The sequence below is a fragment of the Rhinopithecus bieti genome, unplaced genomic scaffold, assembly GCF_001698545.2.
Source record: "Rhinopithecus bieti isolate Rb0 unplaced genomic scaffold, ASM169854v2 scaffold_2314, whole genome shotgun sequence".
NCBI lineage: Eukaryota > Metazoa > Chordata > Mammalia > Primates > Cercopithecidae > Rhinopithecus > Rhinopithecus bieti.
Genome location: NW_016803781.1, coordinates 181,855 through 196,363, shown reverse-complemented (window position 1 = coordinate 196,363; position 14,509 = coordinate 181,855). Strand labels below are relative to the sequence as shown.

At 40.9% G+C, this 14,509-nt stretch overlaps 1 protein-coding gene across 4 annotated transcripts in view; it reads right to left on the bottom strand.

Annotated features, from left to right (window-relative positions):
* PITPNB (phosphatidylinositol transfer protein beta) overlaps positions 1 to 14,509 on the bottom strand; it is a 69,783-nt gene that overhangs the window by 36,296 nt on the left and 18,978 nt on the right. For all 4 annotated transcript variants that reach the window (XM_017852957.1, XM_017852951.1, XM_017852940.1 and 1 more), the window contains exons 4-7: positions 12,621 to 12,712; positions 11,943 to 11,950; positions 11,371 to 11,445; positions 9,342 to 9,425 (exon numbers count right to left, since the gene is read on the bottom strand). In XM_017852957.1, coding sequence (XP_017708446.1) covers positions 9,342 to 9,425; positions 11,371 to 11,445; positions 11,943 to 11,950; positions 12,621 to 12,712 — 259 coding nt within the window. The remainder of the gene's footprint in view (positions 1 to 9,341; positions 9,426 to 11,370; positions 11,446 to 11,942; positions 11,951 to 12,620; positions 12,713 to 14,509) is intronic.

Here is a 14,509-nt window from a genome sequence, read left to right as displayed (position 1 = left end):
CTACTTAGACAAAGTGCTGGAGATGATTAAAAAGAGCCAGATTCAAATTTATACCTTAAAAAAAAAAAGCAGAAGCAGATGTCAACTGACTCATTTGTGTATATTTTGGATATGTGCTGAAGATATGCATGTGCATTTCATCAGGACATTTAAGGAATCCTAAACTTTTTACAGTGGTTGTGTATCAGAGACAACTTTAGAAATTAAAAAACTTTAAAACTTACACTGTGGTGTTTTATGCTGGATACTCCTGGCTCTTACTACAATTTGATCTAACCAAAACACTTTTTAATCTGACCAAAATGGTATTTGCTCATTTAGAAACAATATTCAGAAATTTTATTTTCTTGAGACAGTCTGTTGCCCAGGCTGGAGTACAGTGGCATGATCATAGCTCACTGTAGCCTCGAACTCCTGAACTCAAGCAATCTTCCTGCCTCAGCCTCTCAAAATGCTGGAATTGCAGGTGTGAGCCACTGTGTCTGGCCAAAATTTTTAGAATTTAAGGCACATAATATATATCTTATCTAGAATTACTAAAGAAAGAATTAAAGTAGCATTTTTTCATCTACTATTTGAACAACAAAAACTTCAACTCCTCCAAAAAGCCTTTTCTTTTTTTTTTTAATACTAGAGAGAAAAAACATCTGATCTACCAAACCTTTATGGAAGAGCTTACTCCACGCCATGCATCCTGCATCTTGCTAGGTCCTGGAAACAGAAATGATGAGTATAGTACAATCCTGACCACCAAGAGGCATCTAGCTTACTGAGGAAGACTTTTAGAAGTGATGCCTGGGTTTAAAACAAGGGGGTCTGAGGATGGAGAGAGTGTGAGGTGTGTCCTGCTGGAGCATGGTGTACTCTGTGACCACTGGGATGACAGGCAGGACTCTTCCTTCTTAAAGGATATAATACCTTAATAACACTTCGCTACAATGCCACTTTCTCTTGAAACAGGAAATCCGTTTCCTACGGTAGGTAGATACATTCTAAAGGAACAAAAGATATTAAGTGGGGACATTATGCAGAAATCCCAGACTACTTGGTTTGTTTCATCAGGAAGTAATGAAGCTTCTAGAAAATTACAGAGAACAGTGGCTAAAGCAATAGTCATATACAGACTTCCCACAAGCCATCAACAAAAAGTCCTAATGGCCCATACATTTAAATACATATGATTTCTGTAGCAAACAACTGTGACCCTGGGTCACACTGACAGATTTTTAAAACAAATCCTTGTTCCTAGAGTTACTGTGACAATGTCACCCTCCAATTATGTAAACACATCAAAGCATCCACCCAAGTATTCAGTTACGCCACAAGTCAAATCCCATCTCTTCTCTGCATGGTGAAGTATAGTTCATAAACATTACCAAAGACAGCAAATCTATAAGAGCGGTATACAAGTCACCTGACAATCTAGCTGAGAGAGTTAAATCTTAAGAGAAATCAACAATCACTCTGAATTAAAATATTTGGGGCTGCATTTGTATTAAATCCACCTGCAGTGACAGAAAGCCCCCACCAGGTGGAGTTTCAAATTCTTAGTTTCTACAACACAGCAAGGAAACCAAATAGCTGTGCTCCAAGATGAAAACATGAAACTATTTCATGTTTGTCCTGACTCTGAGGACTTGCCTACTGATTCACTCAAATTGAATAATGCTGCTGTTTTCTTTCTTTTTAAAAGCAAGTAATATGAAATAAACTCAACCATTTAACTTGTTTTTTTTCTAAATTAGCTCACTCAAGAAAACCAGAGGTCATTAAGTACAGAATGAAAATCACTGATTAAATCAGACTGAGACAAAAACCTCCAGGAGTCAAGGTGCCACAGTACAAACTTTGAGGATGACTATACTTTCAGAAGGTCTTCCTAATTTTCTTTTTCCAAATCACCACCAACACATTCACGTAAGGGAGAAAAGGTCAAATCATGAATTGGGTAAGACTATAGACAGCGATTCACTTAACTTCTGGATATTCACAACTGCATAGGTAACCAGATTCTGCATGTGAGGTGTTACCACTAAACACAGGTGCACTAGAGGAACATGCATTCCCAGTAGTCACATGATCTCCCATTCAGAAGGTGCTGCCCTTGGGTCATAAAAATAGTGTTGAGAAAAACACAGTTTCTAGCCACAGTCTCCTACCATAGGCCCACACATGATGGTGGTCTCATGAAAGGGGATCATTCCCTATTTACAAAGCAAGAGAGTCAGGCTCCCAGCTGAGGTGCAGGATAAGAGCTGGGGCTGACTGAAGGGGTAGGATCTGGATCTGGCCATTAACCATTCCCCACAACCTGAGCCTCCACAAGCTGTCCTCTGATCCCTGGAACAAGGCACACTCAGCAAATCTAGGAAAGAGATTCTGCCCCAATATCCCCACCCACCCCACCTCCCCAGGTCTAACAGGCAACCCAATCCATAGGGTGCAGCCCCACCCCCACCCAATCCCACACCCACTTGCTGGCCTATTCACAGTTACTAAGTTCTCAATTCCAGTGTCACTCCAATCCTTAAGGAGCAAGTTTTAGGCACTAAACATTGACTGCTGGTATGGCAGATGCATTCTAAAGTGAACCCCTCCCCGCCATAAGTCACCCTCCCGTTAAGTGCAAGCAGAACCTCTAACTTGCTTCTAAGTCACAGACTGTGGCAAAGGTAATGGTGGGCCATTCCCTTACTAATCAAACTAATCAGGTCACATTACCCGGCCACTAAATATGTAGTGATCTGTTATGCAGCAACAGAAAATATACAGTTGGTGAGGAGTTTATCCCCTGATCCACTGCACACATCTCTGTCAGACCTCAATTCTTCCATCCCATTCCTTTCCTAAGGGAAATCACTATTAACAGCATCTTATGCATTCTTCTTGATAATCCATACACAACTAAGCAAACATATTTTTCTCCTTTTTAATATAACAAATGGAAGCATATTATACACACTTCTTTGTCTTTCTCCAGGTTGTCTTGAAAAGGATTCTCCATCAGTGCAAATAGGGCTCACTCCCTTTTAATGATTGCACTGAACTCCATCATATGAGTGTGCCATAATGTTCTTAATCAGTTCCCGGTTGATAAAGAAACACTTAGACTTCTGATCTTAGGTTTATACACCTGTCACTTTACAGAGGGTAGAGTCAATTCCCAGAAGCAGAATTTTGCTGGGTCAACAGGCTACGTGCACTTGTAATTCTGCTAGGCTAGTACCAGTTCTACCAATTTATATTCCCACAGGCAACGTATGGGAGTGCCTGCTTCCTCATCCCTTGCCAATCCAGGTGTTATCAAAAGGACATCAAATTGATTTTGTATTCCAGTACAAACTCTTGGCTCATAGTGTTTAGTTTCCTCATTATTCTCAAGCTCATCAGGTTCATCTGACCGATATTTATGAAGGGCCTACTCTGTAAAAAGAGAACGGGTTGCTAAACAAAGAGAACAAAACACACCAATGAAATGAGCAAAAGCTTCTGAAATTCAGCAGAGAGGAAGACTGATTCCAACTTGAGAGAAATCTCCCTGGAGCAAGCAAGCTCCGACCTACCTACATCCTGAAGGACATGTCAATGTCAGACAGAGAGAAAGGAGTCCCAGAAAGGAGACGAGAACAAGCAGTGCATTGGAACAGGAAAGCACAGGGTATGGTCCGTGGCAGAGCAGTGTGAGGAGAGGAAGAGAATGCTCAAGTGGCAGCTCGAAGAGTGAATGCCCCGGCAAGGCCTGAGGCCTGAGCTAGGGAAGAATCAGTCAGCTGATCTGAGAATTGGGATTTCCACTTTTGGTATTAGCTAAGTGATCATGAGAAATACTAGCTTATCTGGGCTTCAGGAGGTTAGCCCTGAAACCAAACTTTCCGTAGCTGCAGAACTGTGTTCAAAGTAAATCTTACAGTCAAGACTAACGACAAGCAAGCACAACTGCGCTGGCAGAGGAGAACAGGAAGGAACTCAGCCCCTTATTCTAGTTGCTCCATCCTGATAACCTGAGGGAGGAGGGGGGCAAGAAACTCTTAGGATTATGTGAAGCACAGTCTAAATGCAAGGAGGCCTAGGTAGCTAAGGTTCCCTTCAGCTCGAAAAACTACTCCAATTCAATGTCAGATGGTCCACCTGCACCTTCATTTCTATTCTGCTTGCCTATGAATTCATTTATTAACAGGAATTCACTGAGTACCTACTATATTTCAGACAGCATTATAGGATCTGGGGAGACATGGGCTAAGGTTACAAAGACTCTTCACTCTGAGATTTAATTTCTACTTGGAAGGGAGAGAGAAAAATGAAATAAATGTATAATGTGTCAGAGCAACGAGTATAAGAGGAAAAAGTGTAATGATTGTTCCACTCATCAAAACTCTACACATCCTCATGTCAAGAGTCTTCCCTTCAGCCTTTTCGGCTTTGCATTCTTACAAATCGTCTGTTCTCTTCTCTGAAATCCTATAGCACTTTGGACCATGCTATAAGCCTATGCCACTTGTTAACTACTTTATTGTACTGGGCTTTTCTTGCTAAGACTGTAAGTCTCTTGTGGGTGCCATACAAATCCTCGACAGTTACCACAGTGCTGTATGCATAGCACTGGTACACACAGCACAGGCATTCAGTACTATTGATTGCTATGACAACATTACCATTTTAGAACTGTAAATGTGTTCTGCCTTTTCTCTACACTGTAGACTAGAATATTCAAGTGACAAAATTACCTAAAAGGGCAGAATGAAATGAACAAATTAACTCAACAGAAAACCAAATTGGATCTGGTAAGAATTAATGACCTCCAGGTGGTCCAGGTGTTTGGGATACAAGCTAACCCTAAAATTCTAACTAGTCAAGGCCAAAACAATGGAGCAGAACTTAAAGGGATAAGAGTGTAGGGGCAGCTGTCAATGCCTGGGAAAGTGGACAATGATGTGCAGAAGAAAAGAGCAGACCCAGGGTCCCTGCACCACTAGATTTCACAATCACCTCTCCCTGAAATGGGGGTCTGGTCCTAGCTCTCCTGCCACCACCCATACTGGCCTTCAACACCACCCCACCCGCTACCCCACACCAACCCTGGAAGTTCAATGCTCTGCTCTATGCTTAAAAACTGTCAAGGGCACCTTTGCACCAAAAAGCTCATTTCCCTTTCTTTTGGTAACAGAGAAATGTGCATACTGGAATTATTTTTTTTTCCACATCAAAAGGTCTGATAATCCTTACATATCAGTTCTTTAATTATCCCCAACTAAGAGGGCACATTAGACAAAAAGCTCCTGTGACACAAAGGTTCACAGTAGCATTAGTCACAACAGCCAAGAGGTAGAAAAAACCCAAATGTCCATCAACAGATGAATGCATGAGGCCGGGCGCAGTGGCTTATGCCTGTAATCCCAGCACTTTGGGAGGCCAAGGCAGGAGGATCACGAGGTCAGGAGATCGAGACCATCCTGGCTAACACGGTGAAACCCCATCTCTACTAAAAATACAAAAAGTTATCTGGGCTTGGTGGCGGGCACCTGTAGTCCCAGCTACTCGGGAGGATGAGGCAGGAGAATGGCATGAACCCCGGAGGCGGAGCTTGCAGTGAGCCAAGATCGTGCCACTGCACTCCAGCCTGGGTGACAGAGCAAGACTCCGTCTCAAAAAAACAACAAAAAAAACCCAGATGAATGCATGAACAAAATGTGGTCTATCCATACACTGGAATATTATTCAGCCATAGAAAGGAATGAAGTACTGACACATACTATGAAGACGAATCTTGTAAATAAACGCAAAGCACAAGAAAGAAGCCAGCCACCGGAGGCCATGCGTTGCATGATTCTATTTATATGAAATATCCAGAACAGGCAAATCCCAAGAGACAGAAAACAGGTTAGCAGTTGCCAAAGGTTAGGGGGAAGGAGAATCAGGGAATGACTGTTCATGAGTACAGGGTGTCCTTCTGGGGTGATGAAAACATTTTGCAGCTAGACAGTGGTAATGGTTGCAGGACACTGTTAATGTACTAAATGCCACTGAACTGCACATTTAAAAATGGTTAAAAGGGTAAATTTTAGGTTATGTGTATTTTATCCCAATAAAAAATAGTTCCTGCAAATTCAATAAACTTTAAAATAAATTTATATCTTACTAATCTCTAAAACATAATGGGAAATAGGAGCTATGAACATCAAAAAACCACATATACGCAGGTTGGGGTTAGTCCCCAAACAATGCTTGGTGTGAACACAGACTCTCGGAACTCTTGTACAACTGGAGCTAATAATAATGACAATTACAGCTAGCATTTACTGAACTACGCACTGGCTCTATGATATGATTTGGTTCTGTGTTACCACCCAAATATCATCTCAAATTGTAATTACCACATGTCAATGGAGGGACCTGTAATCCCCATGTGTCAAGGAAGGGAGGTGATTGGATCATCGGGGACAGTTTCTCCCATCCTGTTCTGGTGACAGTGAGTGAGTTCTCACAAGATCAGTTTAGGAGTTCCTCCTTCCTCCTCCTCTCTCTCCTGCCGCCATGTAAAATGTGCCTGATTCCCCTTCCAAGATGACTGTAAGTTTCCCAAGGCCTCCCCAGTCATGCGGAACTGTGAGTGAATTAAACCTCTTTCCATTATAAATTACCCAGCCTTGGGTAGTATCTGTACAGCAGTGTGAAAACAGACTAATATACTCTAAGTGATCATATTTAATCCTATAAGATAATTACTCTCATTTTACACAAGATAATACAGGCAAAGAGAGGCTAACCAACCTGTCCAAGATTAAATAGCCAGCAGGTGGCAGAGTCTCAGAATGGAAATCTGAAGCCCACCTAGTTTCAGAATGTATGCTCTTAGTCAAAGCTCCATGCCTCGCAACACAGATCCTCCTCACTTGGGCTCAATCCAGTCTTTTTCACTAGCTATCCACCCCAAACATCACCATTTTCACACACAGAACTACCTACTCAGCCTTTGCATGTGCGGTGCCTTCCACCCGGAGCACCTATCTCAAGTGCTGCTGTCATGTATCCAGTGCCTCCTCTCCTCTCTGAAGTCTGTGCTGAGGTGGAGGGGATGGGAACCAGCGCCTCCAGGGTTCTTGTGCAATCTGCCCTTACACTGCTCTTTCCACCAGCATTCATGCCTGTAAACACTGCCCATTTTCGCCTGAGGACAGGAACAAAGAATTTTTATGCCTCCAGCAAAACCAAAGGTATCTTGTACTCTGCTGGTGAACAACATAGACTGCAAACCTATGGACCGTAAGTCTGAGTCAGTCCAGCCATTTTGTTTGGTCATTATAGCATTTTCAAACACCAACAACATAATGGGAACGCCTTCTCCAGGGCACCTGATCCTGGTGTGGCATACTGCTGCTTGGTATTTTAGTGATGGGCAGCTCCAGGCTTGTAAGCTGTCCTGACCTAGTCATTAACTGACTCACTCATTACTCCCAATTACTTATCTTCCCATCGTTCTTTCACATATAGTAAATCTTAGCTGTAAACAATACCAAGAGAAATAAAAGGGCATAACAGATATCATTTCATTTCTACAGATTAAAAAACTCTCTACATAATGTCAAAGGTGAAAAGATCCCTAAAATTGAAACAACTTCAAATCACAGCAAAACTAAAATTTAAGAACTTCTAGAACAAAAGTCCCTTATCAGTGCTCACACTTCTAAGCAGGAAGGGGACACTAGCAGAGTTGGCCCAGCCTGGTACTGGGTCACTGCTGGCAGTCTCAACCCCAGCGACTTCTAAGAAAAGGTCAGGGACCTTTGTTTAGGCAAGTTTACCTTCAAATTTCAACAGCAAAACCAGACATTTAGTGTTTGACTTATTTCTGTTTAGCTTACAACACTGCTCAAGTTCAGGGAATAAGCACCAAAAACAGAAATGGAAGGGGATACCTGCTGAACACACTGTACTTTACCATGACAAAACAAAGGGTGCCACTCTTATTCCAAAGCTTTAGTTCTCTAGATTAGAGGAAGAGGACCAGTGCTTGTATTTACATGTGCTGTCAAATCAGCACTTAGCACACTATAAAAAAAGAACCACATTAAATATTCACAAACTTTGGCAAGATAAGACAGGGGTTTTTTGTTTTTTTTTTTTGAGACAGAGTCTCACTCTGTTGCCCAGGCTGGAGTAGAGTGGCACGATCTCGGCTCACTGCAAGCTCTGCCTCCCGGGTTCATGCCATTCTCCTGCCTCAGCCTCCGGAGTAGCTGGGACTACAGGCGCCCGCCACCATGCCTGGCTAATTTTTTGTATTTTTGGTAGAGAAGGGGTTTCACTGTGTTAGCCAGGATGGTCTCGATCTCCTGACCTTGTGATCTGCCTGCCTTGGCCTCCCAAAGTGCTGGGATTACAGGCGTGAGCCACCGCACCTGGCCTTTTTCTTTCCCCCTCTGAGACAGGATCTCACTCTGTCACCCTGGCTGGGGTGCAGTGGTATGATCACCGCTCACTGCAGCCTCAAATTTCTGGACTCAAGCAATCCTCCCATCTAAGCCTCTCCATGCAGCTGGAATTATAGGTACATGCCATCATGCCCAGCTAATTGTTTTTTTCTTTTTAGAGACAGGATCTCACTATGTTGTCTAGGCTGGTCTCAAGCTCCTGTGCTCAAGCAATCCTCCCTCTTTGGCCTTCCAAAGTGCTGGGATTACAAGTGGAAGCCACTGTGTCCAGCCTAAGACAAGAGTCTTAATCTGGAATGAGGAATAAGTGTCTTTGTGAAAAAGAAATTTTTTTATTAAGTCAAAAGCCAGGAGTAGAAATATTTACATCTTAATAGGATTCAAAATAGAAAGCTAAACAACTATTAAATTAAAATACTCTACACCTACTTCTGGAATCTAAAAGAAAATTTTAAAAAAGATACTCTACACCAACTATTTTCCACAAATAACAACTGTGCCTGAGTTACTAAATACTTGCATGCAAATTAAATTTTTGCTTTCTTAATCACATTTGAAAAGTAAAAGGGATCTATATTATTTAAAGAAGCTTGAAGGAGAATTATTTTGTAAACAATGTGTTTTGTTTTGTTTTTCAATGAAAACAACCTACATTTCCCAGGTATATTGGGACTTCCTAATGGGATCACTTGTACAAAGGCAAAGTCCACAGAGAAAACAAATCACCTTCTCTCTTACTCTGGTCTCTTTGCTGCAAAGACCTACTAGACTACACTCCAAGCTCATTTCGGCATAGAAATGTAGGCCGTACAAGAAAGAAAGGAAATAATTTTAACTTAATCCTATGTGATAGTAGAAAATAATTTTTAACTGTAAAAGGGAACAGGTTAAATGTCATTCAGTAATACTTACTGCTGGTTCAACTTGACTTCTATCTGCAATATCTATATGGACAATTTCAACAGTTTTCCATGTGTTTGGATCTAAACCATGTACCTACCAATGACAAAGAGAAAAGAAATAAAACAAAGTGTAGATTATTCTATTATGCTTACATACATAATCTTTATCTTGAGTCACTCAGGGTACATTATAGAGAATTAAAAGACCCAAATTATTATTTCATTATATTAGCTGTCTGATATTTTGCAGGATGTAGAAATCTTTTATTACCACTTACAACCCCAAATAATAAGGAAGGAGAGAATAAGGATGCTGCCAAATGAATAGAAACCTGTCAATGTTATTTTCTGATAGTCCTCACAGATGATTTATTTAACAAAATATACCAGACCTATGTTTAACCCAAATGATACACAACAAAGTACTTGTAACTTTTGTAACCAACAAAGTTCTATACAAACATAAGGTGACATTACAAGTAGAATTCAAATGATGCACTGTATGGTCTAAAATCTCTCCAAAATTTGATTATCCTAAAGCTATTCAGTTTCAGTATGATGCCAACTCCTCTCTATTGCATGTTGATCCATCATTTATTTCTGAAATGCCATCTATGAACTAATTAGGAATTGTTTGAAAACTGCCAAAAACATGCCCATTTAAAAGCTGAAAATAGCAGATTAAATCATATAGATTAATGCACACCAAATCATCTCATCTAGATTACAAATTATAGAAGATTACTATAAAAAACAACAAAAAGGCTGGGTGCAGTGGCTCACACCTGTAATCCCAGCACTTTGGGAGGCTGAGGCAGGTGGATCACCTGAGGTCAGGAGTTCAAGACCAGCCTGGCCGACATGGTGAAACTCCATCTCTACTGGAGATACAAAAGGTAGCCAGGCATGGTGGTGCATGCCTGCAGTCCCAGCTACTTGGGAGGCTGAGGCAGGAGAATTACTTGAACCCAGGAGGCAGAGGTTGCACTGAGCAGACAGCGCGTGATTGCACCCCAGCCTGGGCAACAAAGTGAGACTCTGTCTCAAAAATTAAAAAAATAAAAAAAATAAAAAGAGAAAAACAACATAAAATGTCAAATGATCACTTGAAATAAAACTCAAGTCAAATACTACATATTAAAATTCAAAGTTCTATTAACTGGCTAATTGGCATCAATAACATAAGAGCACAGCAATAGAACAGTAAAAAACAGAATTTGCCATAATCATTAACCTACTCTCCTGGAATGCATGTGCACCAGAAAACAGAAACTGCTAAGTCCCAACCCTACAGACTCTGGTTTGATAGTTCTTGGGTGAGGTCAGAGTATTTGCATTTCAAACAAGTCCTCAGATACTGTGCTGCTGCTGGCCCATCCAAAGACCACACTTTTGAGAACCCCTAGACCAAGGGCATCAACCTATACAACAGGCCTTCCCAAGCTCCATGACAAACCTTACTAAAAGTTAATGATTACAGTTTATTTAAGTTCTAATTCAAAGATGTTCTTGAATCTTAAAGAGATAAATGTGCACTAACTTATATAAGTCAAGAGCTTTTCAACATTTTTGTAAGTTATTCAAGTATTTTATCCCTCCTGCCTTTCGGCCATTTCTCTGACATCAGCCCATACCTAGCAAAGCAGACAGGAGGTAAAAATTAAAGCAATCAATTCTGCTATGCAGAGCAGCTCTGGCAAACACTCAGAGATAAAAGCAATCTAATCAGCAAAACTAATGACTAAAATTGGGCTGGGGATGATCTTTGAATTTTGTTTACCCAAGCTCCCCTTGCCTCAGATAAGAGTAGCTGATCAAAACAGCAACTTTACCAAAGTGTCAAGGCAAGGGGACTGATAGGGAAAGCCCATTTGGTTTCTGGCTGCTTGCTTGCTTGCCTCATCTCAATTTGACACAGCTTGGTGTGGTCAAATACTAGTCTAACACAGGTGACATTACTTTGGTGATGACAAGTGAACTACATACAGTATTCTCGTTTCCAGAGGCTTGTGTACTAAAGGTGCAGAGTTGAAACTTACATTTTCTAATGTTCCCAAGTCTGGTTTGTGCCATGTTTCGATTTTAATGAAGAAATCATCTTTCATATATTCATTCTGCAGAAAACACAACAGGAAAATGACAGTAATCTTCTACTTGTTCCTTGGTGCCCACGTCTGAGGGAGCTTTTCCTAGTATAGGCATCCATGCTTTGACTCTACAAGGAGACTGATACTCAAGTGACAAAGAATCATTAGCTACCTATTTTTATAGACTTGTCAGGCAAACCAAATGCTGCATGCTTTTAAATAATTCAAACAATTCGACTTGCCACGCAGCATACTGGGCTAATAAAGAAGCTGTGAGTCTGATAAACAAATACGGTGTTTGAAGGGAGTAACAAAAGCAAACTAAAATCAATAGGGAGATTTTGAGACAAGGGTGGAAAGGGCCCATGAACACTGGGAACGTGGTAGAGTGTGGGGACTGGTTGGCGGGACACAGGAGGGAACCATGCAGTGAGGGGCAGTTAGCAAAGAATGGTTGAAAATAATTACTGTGTAAAACAAAGTTGAAAGATAAAAGTATGACACACAAAAATAGTTTTACTCACCGTTACAACTGAGGCATAATGGAGAGGTAGGTAATGAAAGGAGAAAAATTTCAGAATATTAATTGGAGTCAAAACAATCTGTCCCAAAACTTAAATGTCACAAAGACTAAACTACCTAAAAACACAGAACATTTATTTAGTAACTTATGTCTGCAAAGCAGAGTTTCTACACAAATGACACTACACAGCACATTAATTTAGACTATGGAGTACAAATAAAATATGAAGAATCATCTAATTTTCAAAATAATGTTAAAAAGAATAATGTCACAAAAGCAAAACATTATTTATAAGGTCAGTTTAGCAAATGATAGGATGCTGTTTCAGAAGTCTGTCCTATTTCTCCTCTACTATGTAGCAATATAAGTAAAATACTGTTGAAATGCACCAAAACACCCTTGTGAGCATAAACGACCTTTCTTTCGGCTTGCCCCTGGAGCCAGCATAATCGGCTAGTCCCCCAAAGTGGCTGCCATGTGGGAATGGACTTATGCCTGTCACAAAGTTCTGGGTGGAGGAACCCAATGCAGTTCTTCCTTTGCCATCTTTCTAGCAGTGACTATCCAAGAACCCAAGAAAGACCTTGCTCAGTGTAACCCTTCTCAAAGACATTGGTACTGGGAATCCCTCTCATTCTCAGGGTGGAGGGGTGCAATGGCTGCTGGGGGCCAGGCTTACTTGTTCTACAGTAGGGGTACGCATTCCAGGCTTTCTCATGAAACACCAAGGAGCCTTCAGGAGCAATCATCCTCACGAATGCAGGAACTTTGCTGGGAGAAGAGAGATACTGGATATATTTAAAAGCACCATCAATTCTGTCCTGGTATCTATCAAACTGCTTGAAAGCGTACGGCAATCAAAGGTGACCATGTTCTAAGTTTGATGAACTAGTTTATTTCAATCCTAAAGTAATCCACTAGAAATGAACACATAATTTTTTTACATTTTAAATAAAAATGATTAAGAATATTTAGCTGGGTACGGTGGCTCATGCCTGTAATCCTAGCATTTTGAGAGGCTGAGGCAGGAGGATCACTTGAGCCCAGGAGTTTGAAACTAGCCTGGGCAACATGGTGAAATCCTGTCTCTACAAAAAAATACAAAATTAACCAGGCCCTGGTGGCACATGCCTGTAGCCCCCGCTATTCAGAAGGCTGAGGTGGGAGGATCACTTGAACCTGTGGGATAGAGGTTGCAGCAAGCTGAGATCACACCACTGCACTCTAGCCTGGGCAACAGAGCAAGACCTTGTCTCACAAGAAAAAAGAAAACAAGTATATAAAAGGGTTTGTGTGTGTGTGAGTGTGTGTGTGTGTTTTAAATAGAAGCAATTATTTCTTAAGGACTTCTGATCTACTACCCCAATGTGAAACCTAAGAGTTAACGGCTATTCATCCTGCACATTAATACAACGTAGTTCTTAGAGTTAGATGACATTATACTGTTTCTTAATGCAAAAAGCCCCAGAATAAGGAGATATCTCTGAATAAAAGTCTTAATACATTTTACAGAACAGACCTGAAGAAAAATGACAATGAAAAGGACCCATGTAGGAAATGAGAAATGAAAGCATATCCAAGTATAAAATTTTGTAGGTATGGGAGATGAATGTCACTTGCTGCCTCAAGTATGTTCAGAGGAAGAGAAAGGTTCAATACATGATTAATATATGAGAAGCTTGTGCAAGCATATGATAATCAGAAACAATCCCAACATATAAAGGGGCAAAAGTCATCCACAGGCCCATTACAAATATAAAATGTTACTCGTTAACAAACAAATGGGAAAATCAGTCTTACCAGTCTTCAAATAAATGAATATGAAGTGACTGATTTAGTGACTGGAGCCTACTGTAAAGAGTAGTTTTGCTTGCACAGATTTTTCACACAGATCGAATATAAATCCCAACATCACCATTTGGAAGCTGTGTAACCTCAGGCCTACTACTTGGCTTCTCGGAAATTCCTCATGTGTTGAATGGAATGCATATTACCTGCTCTGCAGGGTTATTGAGAGAATTAAATCAAATACTCGAATGCGTTTAGCACATTGCACAGTACAATGAGCTCAAAAAATGGTAGTTACTGCTTTTTAATTATAAACTGACACGGAGCTGGGTACTTTCATATGCCTTTCTTCATTTAAATCTTCCTTAATGTCTTCACACCCAGGCGGGAGTGGCACGATCTTGGCTCACTGTAAGCTCCGCCTTCCGGGTTCACGCCATTCTCCTCCCTCAGCCTCCAGAATAGCTAGGACTACAGGCGCCTGCCACCATGCCCAGGTAATTTTTTTGTATTTTTAGTAGAGACAGGGTTTCACTGTGTTAGCCAGAATGGTCTCGATCTCCTGACCTTGCGATCCACCCTCCTCGGCCTCCCAAAGGGCTGGGATTACAGGCGTGAGATACTGTGGCCCGCCTGATCACTTACTTCTTTTCAAATGGTGGAACGATTCATTCAAACTTCAGAAACACCAAGCCAGGACAACCAAAAATAACATCACTTTAAAAGTCAAAGAGTATCTAGTTGTCCAAAAAATGTATCACATTGCTAAAGAATTAGAAC